Genomic DNA, 20513 nt, shown 5'->3' with positions numbered 1-20513 from the left:
GTTTCCACTGCGTTTATTACTAATATAAAAAAATGTTAAAAAGAAAAAACGTCATTCTCAGTTCTCCAACGGCTCTCATCCCTCCCTCTTGCCCACACAACTCCTGACCCATTTCCTCAGGGCCAGTTCAAAACTGCATCTGTTCACTGCTGTTTTCATAGAAAACAACCAGTGCCAGGGATGTAGGGGAAGAGGGGTAGAAGAGGGCAACGGTACTGTCCAGGTTCCACCTGAAGATAGGCCAGGTGGAGATTCACAGAAGTCAAACGAAAGGGCTGGTGGCCTCACAATGACATAGTCTAACTAAAATGGGCTGGAGAGAAGACAGGGTAGGCCCATCAGAGGCTTTATGTCTCATGGGTCTGTCAGACCCAGAATAACTGACACTGGGAGAAGAATGGGAAGGACCAGCGAGGCAGTCTCTCGGAAAGTTTCAAAATTCTCCCATGTTGGGAGGTGGGGAAAGTCTAGAGGGCACCAAGAGCCTCACTCATTTTGGCAGAAAATGTACTCTAGTGTTGGGAAGCCACAAAAATGCCACAAACACTGAGAAAGGCTATGAGGGGATGCACAGCTTCACAAAGCACAGTGATCACAGACCATAATGATGCGGATCATGCTACTGACGCAGAAACTACAAAACCCAAAAGCAGGGAGAGTGGCCTTTCGGGGAGTAACTCTGTACCAGTCACTCACACTTGACCCCAGGCTGGGCAACCTGGCGAGTTTCACAGAGCAGCTGACAACATGGGGGCAGAGGGAGTCACATAAAAAGGACTTCAAACAAACAGCTAGAAGGGAATGGTAGGCAACTGCTCCAGGGCTCTCTGAAATCGAGGGCAATACCGGGTATGGGTGGACAGATGCACAAGAAACAGCACCAACGAGGTTTTCTGTTCAGCAGTCATTTGGCAAGGGGGAAGAGGATCCAGGAGGCAGCTGAAGGGAGCAAAGATGAGGCCCCAAAGACGAGTCTCTCGAGGCACGATCAGAAGAGCGCACACTGCGCACCAGTGATGAAACACAACGCTGGACCCCAAACAGGGAGGTGGTGGATGGGGGTGGGTGCGTCGCTGACTCAGGGTGTTGGGCAGGAGCCTCACAGTAGCCATCACAGGGCCACAGGGAAATTATGGCCGCTAGGTCAGAGGGCTCATTCCAGCCTGGACGGGAAGGCACAGTCTCACAGAGGAGGTCCATTGATGCCTGGGTGGTAGAAGGCACAGAAGTCTTCGTATCGACAATGGCCCTTTTTGGCAAAGTGTCGGCAGACAGGGCGGTCGGATTTGTCTGTGAATGAATGAAAATTGGGCATTTAAAAAGTAGAGACAGAGAGGAAGGTCAGATTTCATACTCCTTACCATTTGCAGATATTTTGGAATGGTACTCTTTATGCTGGGAGAAGAAACACTCAGGACTACTTTTACTTTAAAAGAAAAAAAGAAGAGCCTAAAGGAGAAGAGTCACAGGTATTCTGGGAAGTGGGCCACTCTTGAAGTAATGGGTATTAAATGTGTACATGCATGAAAAAATGGAGCTCACCTTCCATAACCTGTGGTCCATCCTTGGGTGGGCAGGTATTCTTGATGAGAGACCAGCTTTTGAGCCTTCGAGGGTTTCTTTGCTCTTTGTGGAAGCCTCCCCTGGGAGGACCCCCATGGCCTGGCCCCGGAAAAGGAGGTTCAGCATTGACTCCCCACCAGCCACGACCGTATGGGCCAAACCTGGGACCTAGGCCTCCCCGCATTGGGCCTCTACCCCGGGGAGGAGGTGGGAGACTCAGCAGTGGTGGAATCAATGGTCCCCTTGATCCTGGAGGACCTCTATGAAGAGCTGCAGAGAGAGACAGAGAAAGACACAGAAAGGTGATCAATGGCCAGTTTAATCCCAACACAGAAATCCTGATCTTATTTTTACTTTTTATTGAAGTACAATATACATACAGAAAAATACACCAATTTTAAGTGCATAATTCAATTATCACAAAGTAAACACACGTGTTACCACCACCCAGGCGAAGAGATAGAACCTTATTAGCACTTCATAAGTCCCCCCTTGTGCCCCTGCCCCTCACTATCCCTCCCTCCTCCCAAAGGTAACCACTATCCTGACTTCTAACACCATAGGTTAGTTTTTGCCTGTTTTCGAACTTCGCATAAATGGAATCATACAGTCTGCATTCTTTTGTGTCTGGCTTCTTTCGCTCAACATCATGTTTGTGAGATTCATCCAGGTTGGTTGCCTGTAGCAGTAGTTCGTTCATTTTCATTGCAGTGTAGTATCCCATTGCATGCATATACAACAATTTATTTATCCATTCTACTGGTGATGGACATGTGGGTGGTTTCCAGTTTGGGGCTATAACGAAAAATGCTGCTGTGAACATTTTTATACATGTCTTTGTCACACATATGTATGCATTTCTGTTGAGTATATACGTAGTAGAGGAATTGCTGGGCCATAGAGTATATATATGTTCAAGTTTATTAGATAATGTCAATTTTTTTCAGGGTGGCTGTCCCAATTTGTACTCCCACCAGCAGTTGTTCCATATCTTCGACAACACTTGGTATTGCCAGTCTTTTTCATTTTAGCCATTCTGGCGAGTGTGGAAAGTGATGTGTTTATAACTTGCATTTATATGATGACTAATGTTGAGTATATGTTCACATGTTTATTGGCCATTCAGATCTCTTTTCTGAGATGCCTGTTTTGGTCTTGTGCCCATTTCTCTAACAGACTGTCTGGAAGAGCTCTTTAATATGAGCTCCTTATTGATTCTATATGTTGCACACATCTTCTCTCACTCTATGGCTTTCTTTTGAATTTTTTTGTTGTTAGTTGCCTTCCAGTCGATTCCAACTTATGGCAACCCCATATGTGCAGAGTAGAACTGCTTCATAGGGTTTTCAAGGCTGTGATCCTTGGAAGCAGATTGCCAGGCCTATCTTCCAAGGCCCCTTGGGTGGGGTGGAACTTCCAATCTTTCGGCTAGTAGTCAAGCACTTAACTGTGTGTGCCACCCAGGGACTCCTCTAAATTCCTACTCGTGTTATTTAATAAATGGAAGTTTATGTTTTTTTTTAACATAGCTCAATTTAACATATCTTTTCTCTATGGTTAGTGTGTATGTGTTTCTTGGTGGTTAAGAACTCTTTTCTAGTAGAATCATTCTACTTTTCACACTTAGAGATCTACTGTCTACTTGGAATTGATTTTTGTACACAGTATGATTAAGATTTTTTTTTTCCCACATGAATATACAATTGACCCAGCACCATTTACTGAAAAGACTACCTTTTTAAGGCCACCTTCATCGTAAATACATGTGTAGGCTTGTTTCTGAACTCTCTATGCTTTTATTGACTTATATGTCTACCACTGTGCTAATACCACATTGTCATAATTACTGTAGCTTTACAATAAGTCTAGATATTCACAGTAAGCCCTCTATTTTATTTTTCAAGATTGTCTTGGCAGTCTCTCACTCTGACACATAGTATTTCCATATAAAGATGCAGAAAGTTTATTTCCACAAGAAAATGATAGGAATTCTGACTGGGAATGCATTGAAACTATAGATCAATTTGGGAAGAACTGGCATTTTTACAACACTGAGTTTCCAATCTGTGAATAACAACATCTCTTCATTTACTCAGGTACAAAAGCACTGGTCTTTTGATTTTAGGTCCCTCCTAGGTTTTACTCCCTCCCTTGCTCCCTTCTCTAGGACTTAATCCAAGGGTCAGGGCCCCTTCCTTCTCACCTGACTTGGGGTCACCAGGCTTTCCATTGGCCATGGGGGGAGGGCCCAGAAGGCTGGGTGGTCCTGAGAGTAGACATGAAAATATGGTCATCAGAATGGACTGAATGACTGATGATCCTGTTCTTACGTGTTTTTCTTCTATTATACATTTCTTAGTCCAACCAGCGAAGCCAAATATATTCTCAGCCTTGTTGCCCAGTTCTCACTCCACCTATCTGCCCTTCCTCTGCAAAGCTGTGTCAGGGTTTGCAAAGAGTAGAGACTCAGCCTTCGGGAGAATAATGCAGGAAAGATACTGACAACTTTCTCTTTCCCTTACAGTGCTGATGTCCAAAAGACCCCAGGTGATTCTCCTCCCCTCCCCCCCTGGGGAGAGAGCAGTTTAGAGAAGGCTGCACTTTCACCTTTGCTGTGAAAATCTGATCACAAATCATCATCCCAGTCACCGCAATCTGCAACCTCTTCGGCCCCTCTCCCCTGCCGTTCTGCGGCTGCGCGCACAAGAGCTCTTTATTCTCTCCTCCCTGCCTTCTCTAGAAAGGTTTGGGGGTCGGATTAAGGGTTGAAGGTTCAAGGAAGAGAACTCCTCGTTCAGGGCTTCATCCCAGATAGGTCCCCTCTCCCAGTGCGTGCATCCTTCCTTCTTCCATTAGAGGATCTCCTTCCCACCTTGTCAGCCCCTAGCCCCTTGCCCGGACAGGCTGACAGGCATGTGCACCTCCCGGCCTCCTCACCGATGGGACTCCCGTCGTCCTCGTCTCCAGTCTCTCCTGGCTCTGGCAGTGAGGGCTGCGGCGGTGGAAGATGCTGCTGCTGATTCTGCTTCTTTCGTTTCGGCATCGTGGCTACGGCAATGGCTGCAGCGGGATTTGGGAGGGCAGTGAGGAAGGGGCAGGCTGGGATTCTGTTTCCGTTTCCGTGGGGGTGGTGGACAGTGAGGCTGAGACTCCCGCCATTTCACTTCCGGAAGGCTGCGGGGAGCGTTTGATGTAGCCCCGTTCTCAGATCTTTGCCAGGCATGGAGGCAATGTAGAGCCTTCTCTTTGCCGCGTTTTTATAGAGGCTTAAAAAAATATTCTATTCTTCCCCGCCGCTGAGAAAACACCACAACCTATTCCTTATAGTGTGCCATAGAGTCGAAAGGGTCTCCGGCCAGAAGGCCTGAGAAGCGGCGGCTGTCGCATCTTATGATCGCCACATCCGGTACCCGGTTACTATGGTAACAGCTACAGGCACAACTTCGTGCCCTCTGACCTCTCTCCAAAAGTCCTTATACCATCTAAGTTCTTCTCCTCGCCGCGCTTATACGTAGATCTGTAAAGCTCCTCCTCATCATTCTCACAAGGAATTTGGGTCTCAGCAGAGAGGCGCCCAGGATTCTTCAGATCGCCACCTGCCCCTCAGGACCTCTGCCCTGGCCCCTACTTGTAGCCCAGCAACCTGGCTTCATTTCTGGGACGCGCTGTCTCTGGACTCCACTAAGGTCAAGCCTCGGGGTTGGTAAAGTAGCTTCTGCGTGTCCACGCCCCCTTATCCCCTAGGCGGTAGGACCCGCCCTCCGCTCCGCCTCCCCCGCCAGGTGGGTGGTAGCTTCTCGCCGGCGCGCAAGGTAGTGATGACACGCGTCCCCCCTTCTCCGAAAGCGAGGTGGTAGCGTCCGTGACGAAGTTAGCCCGATCCTCCCACGCGCACCTCTTTCCTTGCAGCCGCTGCGCCCTCTCAGTGCGACTGTCTCTCATGTGCGGGTAGCCCACTCGGCATCATCCTCTCGCCTGGCTCCCGGAGAGAAGTGACAGTATTTCCCCTGTCCGCCTTTCATCAGGCCGCCGCGGTGAGTCGCTCGGCCCGCCCGCTGACGTCACCTGCTAGCCCCGCCCCCTCTAGGGTCCCGGGCCCTTGCGGCGGGGACTGCCGGGGGGAGTCAGTTGAGGCGAAGGGAGCTCGGCGCAGGGCGGGCCAGGTGTCTGGTCCGGGCCATGCCGAGGAAGAAGCCCTTCAGCGTGAAGCAGAAGAAGAAGCAGTTGCAGGACAAACGGGAGCGGAAGCGAGGTCAGTGTGGGAGCAGGAGGAGGGGGCGGGGCTCGGGCTCCCGCACATCTGGAGGGAGAGGTGTGCCCGCCGCACCTCTGGGGGGGCATGGGAGGGGGGAGGGCGCGCGACGACCCGCGCGGGAGACTGCAGAGGACATTCCCCTACCTTAGCCCCCCGCTACATCTGGAAGGGATGGGGAAGGAGAGAGAGTGTTGGGGGAGGGGAAATCCCTCCAGCTCGAACGGGGCGCCATCCCGACAGCTCCCTGGAGGAGGGATGAGTCCCCCCACGCACATCCGGGAGGGTCCTGGGCCGACTGACTTGAAGGGCCAGGCCTCGAAAGAAGTGGGGTGGGGTGAGGTGGAGCCAGGCCGCCTGGGGAGGGGGTCTTATGGCCCTTAAGAACCGGCCGGCGCTGGCGTCACCGGCTCCTCCCCGCAGGGCTTCAAGATGGGCTGCGCTCCAGTTCCAACAGCCGCAGCGGGAGCCGGGAGCGGCGAGAGGAGCAGACCGATACCTCGGACGGGGAGTCTGTGACCCATCATATTCGCAGGCTCAACCAGCAGCCTTCCCAGGGGCTGGGCCCGCGAGGTTACGACCCAAATCGGTGAGGGTGGGCGGAGAGGGGGGGCTGGTCAGGGCCTCCCCGCCTACCCGGAAATCAGAACACCGGGGAAAGCGGGCTGCTGCTGGTGGAGGCTTGAAAGCGGAGTAGGTGGGGCTGGGATGCTCCTAGCGGTCCACAGCCCTCCCTTTTAGAGGGTGGAGAGATTTTGGCTCTAGAAAGGGGAGGCTTAGGGGAAGGTTGAATATCCGTGAAAGACGGACTTGGAGGAAGGCAAACCGAGAGAGGATATTTGAACAACTCTGGAGGGAAAGCTTTGAGAAGCTGCTTGCCCAAGAGAGAAGACCACAGGATTGCGCTGGATGCCTGGTCCCTGTCTCCTTAGATACCGGCTGCATTTTGAGCGGGACAGCAGGGAGGAGGTGGAGAGGAGAAAGAGAGCAGCCCGGGAACAAGTGCTACAGCCTGTCAGTGCTGAGGTGCTGGAGCTGGACATCAGGGAGGTCTATCAGCCTGGCTCGGGTGAGTGAGAGGTCAACACTGGGATATTTGTTTTTGGCACAGGAAATGGGCTAGGGTAGGGAGTTTGGAAGGGTCAGAGCAGACTGAGGAAGGCAGGGTTTGGGATGCACCCTTAAGTCCTGAAACTATCCTTATACTTGGACTTTTTCTGGTTTCCCAGTCCTGGATTTTCCCCGACGTCCTCCTTGGAGTTATGAGATGTCCAAGGAGCAACTCATGAGTCAAGAGGAACAGAGCTTCCAGGAGTATCTTGGGAAGATTCATGGGGCTTACACCTCTGAGAAACTCAGCTACTTTGAGCACAATCTGGAGGTAAGACTAGAGTTGGGGTGAGAGTAGGGTGTAGAGACCCATGGTCAAGTTGATTTGGGTGGGAGGGGGACTCTGGACTCAGGTTCTCTTCTACCATCTCTTGTCTTTTCAGACGTGGAGGCAGCTGTGGCGAGTGTTAGAGATGTCTGACATTGTCCTGCTCATCACTGATATCCGACATCCAGTGAGTTCTGGGTGGGGAGGAGGGGTGAGTGAGGGTATGCAAGGAGGAGGAAGGTTCTTGTGGAATAAAGGTCAGAGGCAGGAATTGGGAGACAGGCATCTCATTTCATTTCCAGCCCCTCTACCCCGTGCTGATGTCTGCAGTCAGGGACTTAGTTCTTTATTCATCTGCTGTCATTTGCCGTACCCTGTCACTCCTTCTCTAGCTGTCCCCTTCTCCCCTTCTTTTGACAAATAATCGCATATCTTGTCTCCCAACCCACCAGAGGTAGGCCAATAGGAAGTCTCAGTGGGGAACTCTAAGAGATTGTATGGAGGCAACTGGGGGCTTCCCTTACCCCACCCAAAGATGCCCTTTCTTCCTTACCTCTTTTCTCTAGCTATGTCAGTTGCTATAGGACTCAGCCTCACCTGGAATGCCAGGGGAGTGGTTAAGGCTGTAGAGTCTAGTATTGGACTGACCTTTTGCAAACCTTGGCTCTTTTACTTTACTATTGTCCTTCAATGAGAAAGAGAGGTCTGTGGGGACATTTCGGTTGGAGGTCCTTAACAACATACACTCATACACACATATGAACACGTGCGTATATCTATACACACAGGCACAGACACACGTGGTCACACATGCCTAACATCCACGTGCACACATGAGTACACACACATATATGCATACACATATACATATATGGTTGTATGTGCAGGAAAATACGTATTAATTTCTATGTCAATCCCGTCGTCCTTGTTCCTGATCCCATCTTTACCTCAGTGTGCTAGGTGTCACTACTTCCTTGTTTTGGTTTTGGCTTATCTCCATTCCTTGCAGGAAGCCCCCTAGAAACTCAGGCACTGGTACTACTAACCCGTGCTTTGTCTTGTTTGCTCAGTTTGGCTGATTTACCATTTTTTCCCCAGAATCTGCTACTGCTGGGGCCTTGTCTCTGAGCTGTGCTTGGTGAGTGGGGAGCTGGAGGCAGAGGACTCTGGGTCTCACTGCTCCATCCGTTTATTAACCCTGCCACAGGTTGTGAATTTCCCGCCAGCACTTTATGAGTATGTGACTGGAGAACTTGGGCTGGCCCTGGTGTTGGTCCTGAACAAGGTGGACCTGGCCTCGCCAGCTCTTGTGGTTGCCTGGAAGCACTATTTCCACCAACACTACCCCCAGCTCCACATCATCCTTTTTACCTCTTTCCCTCGGGATATCCGCTCCCCACAGGACCCTGGTAGCGGTGAGTGGGCAATGACAAGGGCACCATGGGAGAGGTGGGGTGGCAGGGGACCAAGGAGGCAACAGAGAGGTTTATTGACGAGAGGGTACATGAACTTGGGCCCAAGGGTGGTGACAGAGATGGGATGCAGGAGCCTGTGTGCTAACCTTTTGTGCCCTACGATCTCAGTCTTGAAGAAGAGTCGGAAGCGAGGGAGAGGGTGGACTCGGGCCCTGGGACCAGAGCAGCTGCTGAGAGCCTGTGAAGCCATCACTGCGGGGAAAGGTATGTGTGTCTTAGAGGGGCACTGTGGGACACCCAAGGCCTGGAGTTTTGCCTACCTTTCTGGAAGACAGCCCCTCTATTATGGAGAGTGTGAGAGGCCGGGGGAGGGATGGAGTAGGGAGCATAGGTAGGCATCTCAGTGAGTTTAGTGCCTTTCGTCTTCTCAGCACTCCTAGGAAATCCAGACAGAGAAATGCAAATGATTCTAAGGGTGGGTTTATGGGGAAGGCTGGGGAGATTTTATGGTCCACTGTTGTGCAGGCTGACACTACCTCACTCCAGAGGGTGCCAGTCCCATCATCTGTGTAGTACACAGTCTGTGCCATCATACACAGTGGCCCCAGAAGAACCTTCTTCGTCTTCTTCTTCCCTGAGTAGTGGACTTGAGCAGCTGGCGGGAGAAGATTGCTCGGGACGTGGCCGGTGCCACCTGGGGTAATGGCTCTGGGGAGGAGGAGGAAGAGGACGATGCGCCGGCAGTCCTGGTGGAGCAGCAGACTGATTCAGCAATGGAGCCGATCGGCCCAACCCGGGAGCGCTACAAGGATGGGGTGGTGACCATTGGCTGTGTGGGTAAGGAAGCAGCAGCCCGGGCATGGCGGCCTCCTTGGAGGCACAGAGTCTCAATATTTGGAAAAGAGGGCTGGTGATCAGGCCTCTTTAGGCCTCAGGGCTTCTGAGGGGGTGCCCTCTGCGGGTGGTCATTGGCAAGGTGGAGGAGGCCATCTGCTGTCTTGGCAGGATCACAGGAACACCTGAGTTAAAGTCCACTTCTTTTCATCTGTGTGACCTTGAGCAAGCTCATTAACCACTCTGAGTCTTAGTTCCTTTGATTTTAAAAATGAGGACGTTGATACCTAATTAAAAGAATGGATGTGAAGAATGAATGGAATAGTGTTGAGACTACATAATGATATCTGATAAGTAGTCATAGTAGTAAAACCAATAATAATTATTGTTAGAGCTTAGCACAGTTACGGTGCTTACTATGTATCAAGCACTGTTCTAAGTGATTTTTATACGCAAGTTTTACATTTTAATTAATTTTATGTGTACTAATTTTCAATTGTAGCAATGAGTTCATAGTAGTTGTTGTTGTTAGGTGCTGTTGAGTCAGTTCTGACTCATAGCGACCCTATAGGACAGAGTAGAACTGGCCCATAGGGTTTCCAAGGAGTGGCTGGTGGGTTTGAACTGTTGGCCTTTTGGTTAGCAGCTGAGCTCTTAACCACTATGCCGTCAGGGCTCTGATAGTAGAGTGATCATTAAATACTAGCTCAGCAAGTATTAACTTCCTTTAGGGTCTTAACCCTTTAAGTCTGTTGTCAAGGAGAAGCTTCCCTTAACCAAGAGCTTTGTCTCTGCTCTCAGTGGGGAGAAAGGAATGTATGATTAGAGCTTAGGGCACCTTTTCATTTTGAGTGGGATTCCTTGGAATTTTATTTGTTGGAAAGGTGAGAAGAGACCTTGGCATAGTTACGTCTGAGGTGATATTGCAACCAAAAAGGGCCCAGCCCAAAAGAAGTTGTGAGAGTGGAGTAGTTAGTTGGGCTCTTTGGAAACGCTCCAGACTTTTCTTATCTTTCAGTCTCCTTTTTGTCTTGGAAAAAACCTGCCTGGCTGCTGACAGATAGCTCCCCCTTCCAGTCACTGTACCCCAACTTTCCTGTACCCCCCAAGACTGGGCTCTCCCTCGCATGGGGCCTCTGCTCCCCCTCAGGAGCCCTGCACTGAGCTGTCTGTGTTCAGGGTGGTGTGATGGGGAGAGCATTGGCTCTGGCACACGCAGCCGTGAGTTTGGGTTCCCCTCTAGCTCTTGTTCACTTATCCATCCAACACATATTTACTGAGCATCTACCAGGTGCTGGGTGCTGTTCTAGGGATTGGATATGTTGCTGTTAAAGTGGCAGAAAATATCTCCATCCTTACAGAGCTGTTTTCTTGTGAGTAAATAGATTAGTGATCTGAAATCATATTATTTAAGGAAATAAAGCATGAAAGAGGAAGGAGAATGACTGGGAGGGGAGGGGTCCTCAGGAAAAGCCTCCTGAGGAGAGACCTGGGTGATGAGAGGAAGTGAGCCATTTGGAGGTCTAGGGAAAGGGCCTTCCAGGCAAAGGGGTCAGCAAGTGGAAGGTTTTTGAGGTGGAAATGAACTTGGTGATTCTGAGGCCAGCAAGAGTGCCAGGGGGATTGCAGTTGAGGCAGCCAGGGAAGAATATCAGGGGATGAGGTCAGAAAGGTCACTGGGGCCCACATCACAGAGGGTCTTGTGATTATTAGAAGGCATTTTGGATTTTATTCTAAGTTTGATGCGATGCCAGTGGTGAGTTTTGAGCAGGAGAATGGCAGGTTCTGATTTCCTTTGTTAAAGTTTACCTGTGGAGTAGAGAATACATGGTGGGGGTGGGGGTGGGGGTGGGGTGGCAAGAAAGGAAGCAGAGAAAGCAATGGAGGCTATGCCAGTGGTCCAGGGGAGAGATAAGAGTTTCTGAGAGTAGGGTAGTAGAGGTGGAGGTGGTGAGACAGGTAGACCAAACAAAATTGCTGGTGGGTTGCATTTGGGGAGTAAGAGAAAGAGAGAAGTAAAGAAGGACGTTCAGGTTTTTGGCCTGAGCAAGTGGGAATACTGAGATGGGAAGACTGGGAGAGGAGCAGATTTGGAGATGTTGGGGAGGGGAGAGAACCAAAAATTAAATTCGAGATTCATTTAAAGATCCCAAGTGGAGATATTGACTAGGAGTTTGGGAGAGAGAAGAGGGCTGGAGATTTGAATTTGGGAGAAATTTAAATGTGGGAAGGCATTGGTGGATATAAATGGTATTTAAAGCTATGGGATTGGATGAGATGTGGGAGAAGAGGTAGATGGAAAAGAGAAAGCCAAGGACTGAATTGGGGCAAGCCAGTATTTAGAGGTTGGGAAAAGAGGGAGAAACCATAGGGAGGAAAACCTAGAGAGTATCCCAGATGTCAAATGAAAAAAGTGTTTGAAGAGGCAAGGAGGGATCAGCTATGTCAAATGTTGCTGATGAGTCGAGTAAGATGAGAATAGAGACTTGACCAGTGGGCTTGACCACGTGCAGGTCAGTGGTGTGAGTGCAGTGGTGGAGAGAAAATTCAGATTGTGGTTGGCCAATGAGAGGATGTGCAACAACATGGGTGACCCCACATAACGCTGTGCAAGATGAGCCAGACATAACAGAATGTATACTATGTGATTCCATAGTTCAAAAGCTGCAAAGTTAAACTGCATTGTTCAGGGATACACAGGCAGTAGAACTAAAAAGAAAAATAAGGAATGGAATCTTTTTTTTAGTTAAAAAAAAATTTTTTTTTTAAATTGTACTTTAGATGAAGGTTTACAGAGCAAATTAGTTTCTCATTAAACAACTTAATACGCATTGTTTTGTGACGTTGGTTGCTAACCCCACAAGGAATGGAATCTCTTAAAAGCCAGGAAGATGGTTCACATGTGCGGAAGAAGAGGGTTATGATCCAGAAGGGATAAATGGGGCCTCTGAGGAAGAGTGCTACACTGCACCCAGAGCTGGGTTATATGGGGTTCACTAGGCTGTACGTTGATGTTTTATGCATTTTTGTGTATGTTATAGTTTAGTTACAACGAAGATGGCATGAAGAAGTGATGACAAAATAGACCTCTTTTAAGGAGTTTTACCATAAAGGGGATGGAAATGGGGATGGTGGGGGTTGTCAAAGGAGGGTTCCTCCCTCCCTCCTTCCCTGCTTCTCTCATTCCCTCCTTCCCTCACTCCCTGTCTCCTTTTTTTTCCCCTTCCTTTGAAAGGAGATACTTCAGCATATTATAAAAGGGGCACAGTCAGTATGGTGGTGCATCTACCTTGCCCTGACCACATTTGGCTTCCCAGGGCAGGTGCTAAATGGGTAGAGAGTTGCATTTTACAGGGTTGGGGCTTTGCTAGGTGAGGTGGAGGGTAGGGGCAGGACCAGAGAGTTCAAGGTCTAGGAAAAGGACTGGCTGTAGAGGTGGCTAACGGAATCTAAGTTGTATAAGAAGGGAAGTGAGGCCATGAGTCAGGCATTGACAGGTTTTACTGTGCTAGGGCCAGGGTCAAAGAGTTATTGAAATGGTAGAACTGGAATAAGTGAGCTGGAAAGATGGGATATAAGGACAGAGAGAGGGGAGCTTGAAACTGAGATTTTTGGGGTATGAAGTGACAAGTCTAGGGTGGGACCATGGGAGTGGGTATCTGGGGGGCGGTGAAGGAAATGATCTTTGGAAGTGAGATCAAGGCACTGAGAGGCTGGCGTGCTGGCCAGGAGATTCATGCAGGTACTGAAGTCAGCCAGAATGATGGTGCTGGTGGTTGTGAGGAGAGGTGCAGTGGAGCAAGGCTTCCAGTCTTCTCCTCGGACAGGTTACTGATAGTTATTACGAGATGCATGTCTCACTTGTTTTGAGCACTTACTGTCTACTGTAGGCACTGACCATGCAGTTGTATTTGTTATCTCCCTTAATCCTGATTACTCTGGGGTAGAAGATACCTGCACTGTAAATTGGGAAACAGGGCTCAGAAGTTAAGTAAATTGCCTTGAGGTCACAAAGCTAGTAAGTGGAGAAGCCAAGATTCACCCCTGGCAATCCAGAGCCTGAGCTGCAACTTGAACTCTTCAGTGTTGCACCGCTTCCTTTATTTCTGAACTTTGTAGTTCCACTGTCATGTATAGCTAAGGCATTAACCAAGGCCTGCCCTTTACAGAGTGAGGACCTGTGAAATGTTAATTTTCTTTGTGGTTTCCTTGCCGTCCTCAGGTTTCCCCAATGTGGGAAAGTCCTCGCTGATCAATGGGCTGGTAGGGCGGAAGGTCGTGAGTGTCTCCAGAACACCGGGCCATACCCGATACTTTCAGACCTACTTCCTCACCCCCTCTGTGAAGCTCTGTGACTGTCCGGGCCTTGTCTTCCCCTCTCTCCTGCCCAGGCAATTGCAGGTATTTGGGCAGAGGTAGCAGGGATAGGGAGAGAAGGTGGGAAACTAAGGAAGAGGGCTGAGTGCTCTTGTTTCTCTCAGGTTCTCGCGGGGATCTACCCCATTGCCCAAATCCAGGAGCCATATACAGCTGTGGGCTATCTGGCCTCCCGAATCCCCGTGCAGGCCCTGCTCCGCCTGCGCCACCCAGAGGCTGAGGACCCCTCAGCAGAACACCCCTGGTGTGCCTGGGACATCTGTGAAGGTGGGTTGCATGTGTCTGACTTCTCCTCCCCACCTGACTTCACCTGCTCTCCCTTACCTGCCGGCCTTCTGGCCTTGCCATTTACCCTGTCTTATCTCCTTTCCTCTTCTCAGAGATTTTGCCATCGATGAAGAGCTGTACACTCAATCCTATATTTCTGTTCCACAGCCAGCAAGATCTCTGGCCTGGAATGTTCTCAGGAAACTGGAAGGACTATGTTATGGGAGTGGGGGTAATAGTGACTGGGACCTGGTTAACTGGCTTCTCTCCCGTTATTCTTTTCTCCCTCCAGCCTGGGCAGAGAAACGTGGTTACAAGACAGCCAGGGCGGCTCGAAATGATGTGTACAGGGCAGCCAACAGCCTCCTGTGGCTGGCGGTGGATGGCCGCCTCAGCCTGTGTTTTCATCCCCCGGGCTACAGTGAACAGAAAGGTCAGAGAGCCAGATGTTCTTCCTCAGCCCCCTGCTATCGTGTAGGCAAGAGTGGGGGCTTTGTGGCCAGACAGCGAGGACCAGACCTGGGCCCCTCACCTCTTGTCCAGCTCTGTTACTTCATGTCTCTGAGACAGTTTCCTGGTCTTCAGAATGAGGGTGATAATTCCCCCCTGGCAAGTCGTGACAAAGACTGCAATCAATGTGTGCAAAGCTTCTGACCAGTGCCTGCACATGGGAGGCACCCCTATCAGCTGAATGAATGAGTGAATGAATGCATGGCCGCAGCTGTAGAGATTATTGTTATTCTTAGTCTTCGCCTCTTCTCTGGTTTTAATCCCTTGCTCAAAACTCTCCTCCCTATTTTTTTTTTTTCCCTCTTGTTTTGGTTCCTCAGGGACCTGGGAGTCCCATCCAGAGACCATGGAGCTGGTGGTTTTACAGGGCAGAGTGGGGCCGGCAGGTGATGAGGAGGAGGAGGAGGAGGAAGAGGAAGAGCTGAGCAGCTCCTGTGAGGAGGAGGGAGAGGAAGACCGGGATGCAGATGAGGAGGGGGAAGGGGATGAGGACACCCCAACCTCAGCTCCAGGGTCCAGCCTGGCCACCCGAAACCCTTATGCCCTTCTGGGTGAGGATGAATGCTGAGTTCCCAACCCTGCGCCATCTTCCGCACCCAGCATCTTTGCTTTTGGACTGACCTGGGGGTATCTCCCCTCTGCCGCCCCAATTGTGAATAAAGATTGTCTGCTTTGTATCCCCTTCCCCAGATGGACTGAGGTGACAACGGCTGGTTCAGGGTCACAACTGTGGGAAACTTCTCTCCTTCCTTGTTTTTTGTGCATTCTCTTTGCTAAAGAAAAGTTCTCTTAGGAGTTCTAAGGCCCTGAAAGCCACTTCCTCTGCCCACTCTCCCACTCTGCCCCTTCAAACCCATCAAAAACCTGTTGCTGTCGAGTTGCTTCTGACTCATAGCGACGCTACTGGACAGAGTAGAACTGCCCCATAGGGTTTCCAAGGAGTGGCTGGTAGATTCAAACTGCCAGTCTTTTGGTTAGCAGCCAACAGCTTAACCATTGCTCTACTCTGCACTTACAGTTCTTGTTATCAAGGGGGCGGGGCGGTAGAGGTCAGGTCAGGCTCTGAGAGCTTGGTCTAAATCCAAACTCCTTTTGAAGTGTGTGCCATTCCCTCTCTGACTTGAGTAGCCACCCTGTGCACCCCCTGCTGCCAGACCTGGGATTGTACCTTCTGGGAGAAGAAGCAGTGAGAGAAGGTGTCACAAACTGATGTCTCCAAGTTTTCTGAGATTTTTACAGGATTTACTCAAGTTCTACAAATATTTATTGAGGAGCTGCTGTGTGTCTGGACCTCTGCTAAGCACTGAGCATATAAAGATGCACAAACAGGACCTGACCTAAATTTGCCAGCCTGGCCATGATCAAGACTCCACCCTCAGGCACCCAAGTATTTGGATTAAGAAAGGTGTATTATGTTCTCCAAATCCTGGGGCCTCATGGAGTATAATTCCAGAACTTCCTGTCAATAGAAATTTCTAGTTGACAAAATGATTGTGAAAACATTGATTAAATGTATAGGAGTAGAGCCTTAATTACTGGCAGACAACTGGTGTGTACATTTATGATTTGAGCAGAACAGCCCTTTAAGTACAGTGTTAAGTTTCATTCCTTAAAATCCCAGCAGCTAAGGTGTACAAGATACATAGGGGAGGGCACAGACCCAGCCTCCTGAATCCCACTTAACCTGGTTTAGGGATGAAGCGAAGACAGCCCAATGCCTTTGGGCTAGGAGTTAGCAGGTGGTCAGAGTCGGCTTATAGTGTCAACTCTGGGTTTCAGCAGATATGAACTCTCTTGTGAGTCAGGGCACCTTTGGCCTTTCTGGACTCTCACATGTTGAGTGAGCAGCAGCTGGACTTCCTAGATTTAATTCTTGGGGAAACGGAAGAATAGACTTTGTTTAATTGGCTGTCAGAGTATTGTTTGGGTTAGATGGTAGCACAAAGCATAGTTTGACAGGTTGACCATTAGGAGTAGGAACGAGGAGAGGAGGGAGTTTGAAATCGTTTCTCTTCGCTCAGGAGCATCCTATTCAGGTTATGGATCATTGAGCAATTTCTCTAATGCCAGCAGAGATCCAACAGCCAAGGAGCAAAGGAAACTGAAGTATATTTAGAAAAGGCTGAGGTATCTGGGCTACACATTCCCTCAAACTCATCCCTTTCACCGGTCCTAGTGAGGACATAACTCCTGGAAGTTGTACGGAAGCACAAAGAGTAAACACTAGCATGTCAGTGCGCTTGAAGGTTGAGCAGAACGTACTGGAAAAAGTCTGTTGAGAGAAAAAAATCCGTCTGTCTCTCATCTTGGACACTTGAGCCTGAGGGATGGGTCTTCTGCTGGTGAAAGAGAGGAGGTCCCAGCTCAGCTTTCTCTGGGTCACTGAGTACCCACTCGGGTGCTCAGTGACTCCTCTGCTGCTGGAGGTGGGGTGGGGACATTGGATTCCTCTCCTCAGAAGGGGAAAAACCAGGATTCTATTTGTGCCCCTCTTCTTTGTGCTGCTGCTTTTCACATGTCTATTGCCATCTCATGAGTTTCTCCAGGGGCATTTGGGAAACTCTGAGGATGGGGATGAATTGTTGAGACCTGAGCTGGAGGGGCATCTGAGGAAGGGGGAGTTTAGTGCTGAAGATCTGGAAGGAGGCAACTCTAACATTCCTAAGGGGCTGGACTGTAAATGACTCCTCCCAGGCCTCTGTCAGTGACTTGCTCACTCCGTAGGAAGGTACCATTGGGAAAAGAACTAAAGAACAAACAGATGAGGGAGGAAATAAGTGGCACTTCAATCCCAGTGTCTGAGGCTGACATTGAAACAGACTAAGAAACAAAGAACCAGGGGGTCTACTATCCCCTCCATGCTGAAACACCTAGGACCCTTGTCCTCCCCTGGCTCATGCCAACCATGTGGATACTTGACCATGGAGGTCTGGGGCTTTGACTGTTCCCACAGCTGCTGGCCAGTCTTCTTTTGTCCATGCTGGAACTTCATTTAAATATCGATCAACTTTCTTCCAAGCTTCCCTTTTTCCAGACTGCATTCTGGGTTCTAGTCCTGGTTCTAGAACAAGGTAGTTGTGGGTGGTCCAGAGTAGATCACTTATCTGGGCCTCCATTTTCATTTCTTATAATAAGTGACACAATCATATGGTTGAAAATGTGTCAGCCATGCTGAGTTCAGAGACAAGAAATTGAATAAGGCATAGACCATACCTTATGGAGTTCATGGTTTAGTAGAACAAACACCAATAATAATACAATATTTCTACAGCATTATGTAAATTATAAATGTTTTACATATTTTCATTAAACTATCATAACTAAGGTGGGTAGTACTATAATCATTCCAAAGATTAATTCACCCACCAAACCTTTGCTGAGCAATTACTAATTGCCAGTCACTGTGAAGTGGTAAGCAAAATAGAAATGGCCCTCTGTGGGGTTCACAATTTATTGGAGAAGGGAAACAGTTAAGTAGACATTTACAAAAGAGTGGGATAGGTGGTATGAGAAGGATCCTATGGGGTAATGGTGGCTCCATACAGAAGGGGCCTTAGGGTGCTGATTAGGAAGGGGTGGGGTGCAGGGTTTGAAGCTGTGTATAGCAAATGATGTAAGACTGCAAAAACATCAGTGATCCATGGTAGAGAATTGCTATGGGAACATCCAGTAGGGGCAGCGAAGCCAGTCTTGGCCTCCTAGAGGAACAGAGGTCCAAGCTAGGCTTGAAGACAGCAGGAGTTATCCAGGCAGAGGGAGGGCAAGAGCATTCCAGACAGAGGGAACAGCAAAGGTCAAGGAACAAGCTCATGATTTCTTTAGAAGGCTGTGACTTGTTCAGCATGGCTGGAGTAGAAGGATGCAAGGGAGAAATAGTGAAAGGTGAAGCTGAAAAGGTAGGCTTGGTCCTGTTTTTGCTGGGCCTTGTCAGCTGTGATACAGATGTGGGGCTTTATCCAGAGGAATAGTGAAGCATTTTAAGCCTAGGAGTGAGAAAGATCTGTGCCTCAGAAAGCTCACTATGATTGCAGTGTAGAGACTAGCTTGGAAAGGGAGAGATCAGAGGATTTTGCAGCAATCTCAGTGGGAGAGAATGGAAAGCAGAATTAACGTGGTAGCAGGTAGAAAGAGAGAAATAGTTGTATGGGAAGCTTAGGCGGTAGAATGAAGAGATCTTGAGGATCGTTTTTCTGTGTGGTGGAGGGAGAGGGAAGAGTAAGAGTGCACCCAGACTTGGGCAGCTGGCTGGGTCATGGGGCCATTTACTGAGACGGGGTTTATGCGAGTGGAGCTTTGAGAGGGAGGTTGTGGCTGGAGATAGAGATTTGGACATCATCAATGTATGGGTGGGAAGAGAGTAATAGATCATCCACAGAGAGTGTGTTGCTGAGGAAGAAAGTGGAGAACATAAAAGGAGGGCAGGGGAAGATGAGCTAGAGAGGCAGTGGTGACGAAAGCCAAGGAAGAAGGAACTGTGCAGTATGGAATGCTGCTGAGGATCATGAGACGAAGAAGGAAGAGTGCTCACTGGGTTTGGCAACAACGGAGGCTTTAGTGATCTTGGTGGCAGCAGTTCCATTAGAGTGGTGAACTCAGAGGCCAGATTTCAGTAGACTGAGGAGTACCTTGGGAAGAGAAAGTGGAGGCGGTGAAGGTAAGGATATAATTTTCACGAAATTTGGCTGTGATTGCAATGAAAGAAACGGAGCAGAGTATATAGGACGGAGGAACTTTTTTAAAATTGTGATTTAGGTGAAAGTTTACAAAGCAAATTAGTTTCTCATTAAACAGTTATATACAAATTGTTTTGTGATATTGGTTGCCAACCCTGCAATGTATCAATACTCTCCCCTTCTCCATCCCAGGTTCCCTGTTTCCATTCCCTCAGTTTTCCTGTCCCTTCCTGCCTTCTAATCGTTGCTTATGGGCTGGTGTGCCCATTAGTCTCGTATACATGGTTGAACTAGGAAGCGTGTCCCTCATGTGTGTTTTTGTTGGCCCTATAGACTTGTCTAATCTTTGGCTAAAGGGTGAACCCCTGAAGTGACTTCAGTACTGAGTTAAAAGGGTATCTGGGGACCATACTCTTGGGGTTTCTCCAGTCTCTGTCAGACCAGGAAGCCTGGTCTTTTTTTTTTTTTGGTAAGTTTGAATTTTGTTCTACATTTTTCTCCCACTCTATTGTGACCCCTGCCAGAGCAGTTGGTGGTGGTAACTGGGTACCATATAGTTGTTCTGGGCTCAGTCTGGTGGAGGCCATGGCAGTTGTGGTCCACTAGTCTGTTGGATTAATCTTTCCCTTGTGTCTTTGGTTTTCTTCATTCTCCTTTGCTCCAGCCAGGATGGGACCAGTTGATGTATCTTAGATGGCCGCTCGCAGGTTTTTAAGACCCCAGTCGCTACTCACCACAGTCGGATGTAGAACATTTTCTTTATAGACTATTATGCCAATTGAGCTAGGTATCCTCCGAGACCATGGTCTCCAGCCCTCAGCCCACTAGCCTGGTTTCTCAGGGCATTTGGCTATGTCTACGAAGCTTCTATGAGTTTGTCTTAGTCAATTTGTGCTGACTTCCCCAGTATTGTGTACTGTCTTACCCTTCACCAAGTTACCACTTATCTACTATCTACTTAGTGTTTTTCCCTTCCCACCCCTCCCCTCCATTGTAACCATCAAAGAATGTTTCTTTCTGTGTGTAAAACTTTTCTTGAGCTTTTATAATAGTGGTCTCATACAGTATTTGTCCTTTTGTGATTGACTTATTTCACTCAGCATAATGCTCTCCAGATTCATCCATGTTGTGAGATGTTTTGCAGATTCATCATTGTTCTTTATTGTTGTGTAGTATTCCATTGTGTGTTTGTACCATAGTTTGTTTATCTATTCATCTGTTGATGGGCACTTAGGTTGTTTCCA

The 20513-nt window shown here is 48.9% G+C and overlaps 2 protein-coding genes across 5 annotated transcripts; one reads left to right on the top strand and one right to left on the bottom strand.

Annotated features, from left to right (window-relative positions):
• Positions 1-4736, bottom strand: PRR3 (proline rich 3). 2 transcript variants are annotated; one of them, XM_004390363.2, is made up of 4 exons: positions 4501-4736; positions 3767-3829; positions 1543-1833; positions 1169-1290 (listed from the first exon to the last, which is right to left on the bottom strand). In XM_004390363.2, the coding sequence occupies exons 1-4, from the start codon at positions 4604-4606 to the stop codon at positions 1184-1186; spliced, it is 567 nt and encodes a 188-aa protein (XP_004390420.1). In that variant the 5' UTR covers positions 4607-4736; the 3' UTR covers positions 1169-1183. The 2 variants fall into 2 exon arrangements, with proteins under 2 accessions (XP_004390421.1, XP_004390420.1); XM_004390364.1 differs by lacking the exon at positions 3767-3829 and having other exon boundaries at positions 1-1290; positions 4501-4666.
• A 12-nt stretch (positions 4737-4748) lies between these two features.
• GNL1 (G protein nucleolar 1 (putative)) lies at positions 4749-17920 on the top strand. 3 transcript variants are annotated; one of them, XM_004390362.2, is made up of 12 exons: positions 4749-5815; positions 6239-6404; positions 6748-6884; positions 7045-7196; positions 7309-7380; positions 8401-8608; positions 8777-8872; positions 9251-9445; positions 13665-13843; positions 13924-14086; positions 14379-14519; positions 14917-17920. In XM_004390362.2, exons 1-12 carry the CDS (start codon positions 5743-5745, stop codon positions 15162-15164), a joined length of 1830 nt encoding a protein of 609 aa, XP_004390419.1. In that variant the 5' UTR covers positions 4749-5742; the 3' UTR covers positions 15165-17920. The 3 variants fall into 3 exon arrangements, with proteins under 3 accessions (XP_004390419.1, XP_023581068.1, XP_023581067.1); XM_023725300.1 differs by lacking the exon at positions 6239-6404 and having other exon boundaries at positions 5453-5815; XM_023725299.1 differs by lacking the exon at positions 9251-9445 and having other exon boundaries at positions 5628-5815.
• The last annotated feature ends 2593 nt before the right edge of the window (positions 17921-20513 follow it).

The sequence above is a fragment of the Trichechus manatus genome, unplaced genomic scaffold, assembly GCF_000243295.1.
Source record: "Trichechus manatus latirostris isolate Lorelei unplaced genomic scaffold, TriManLat1.0 scaffold00295, whole genome shotgun sequence".
Classification (NCBI taxonomy): domain Eukaryota; kingdom Metazoa; phylum Chordata; class Mammalia; order Sirenia; family Trichechidae; genus Trichechus; species Trichechus manatus.
This window is presented reverse-complemented; position numbering and strand designations above follow the sequence as displayed.

What these genes read in the sequence shown, in the direction of transcription:
- PRR3 (XM_004390363.2), bottom strand. Translation starts at nt 4,606, where the DNA reads ATGCCGAAACGAAAGAAGCAGAATCAGCAGCAGCATCTTCCACCGCCG. An exon ending in GGACGACGGGAGTCCCATCG is followed by an intron (nt 3,830 to 4,500) that starts GTGAGGAGGCCG and finishes GTCTACTCTCAG; the next exon opens with GACCACCCAGCCTTCTGGGC. An exon ending in TGGACCACAGGTTATGGAAG is followed by an intron (nt 1,291 to 1,542) that starts GTGAGCTCCATT and finishes ATTCATTCACAG; the next exon opens with ACAAATCCGACCGCCCTGTC.
- GNL1 (XM_004390362.2), top strand. Translation starts at nt 5,743, where the DNA reads ATGCCGAGGAAGAAGCCCTTCAGCGTGAAGCAGAAGAAGAAGCAGTTG. An exon ending in CCCACAGGACCCTGGTAGCG is followed by an intron (nt 8,609 to 8,776) that starts GTGAGTGGGCAA and finishes CTACGATCTCAG; the next exon opens with TCTTGAAGAAGAGTCGGAAG. An exon ending in TCCTGCCCAGGCAATTGCAG is followed by an intron (nt 13,844 to 13,923) that starts GTATTTGGGCAG and finishes TGTTTCTCTCAG; the next exon opens with GTTCTCGCGGGGATCTACCC.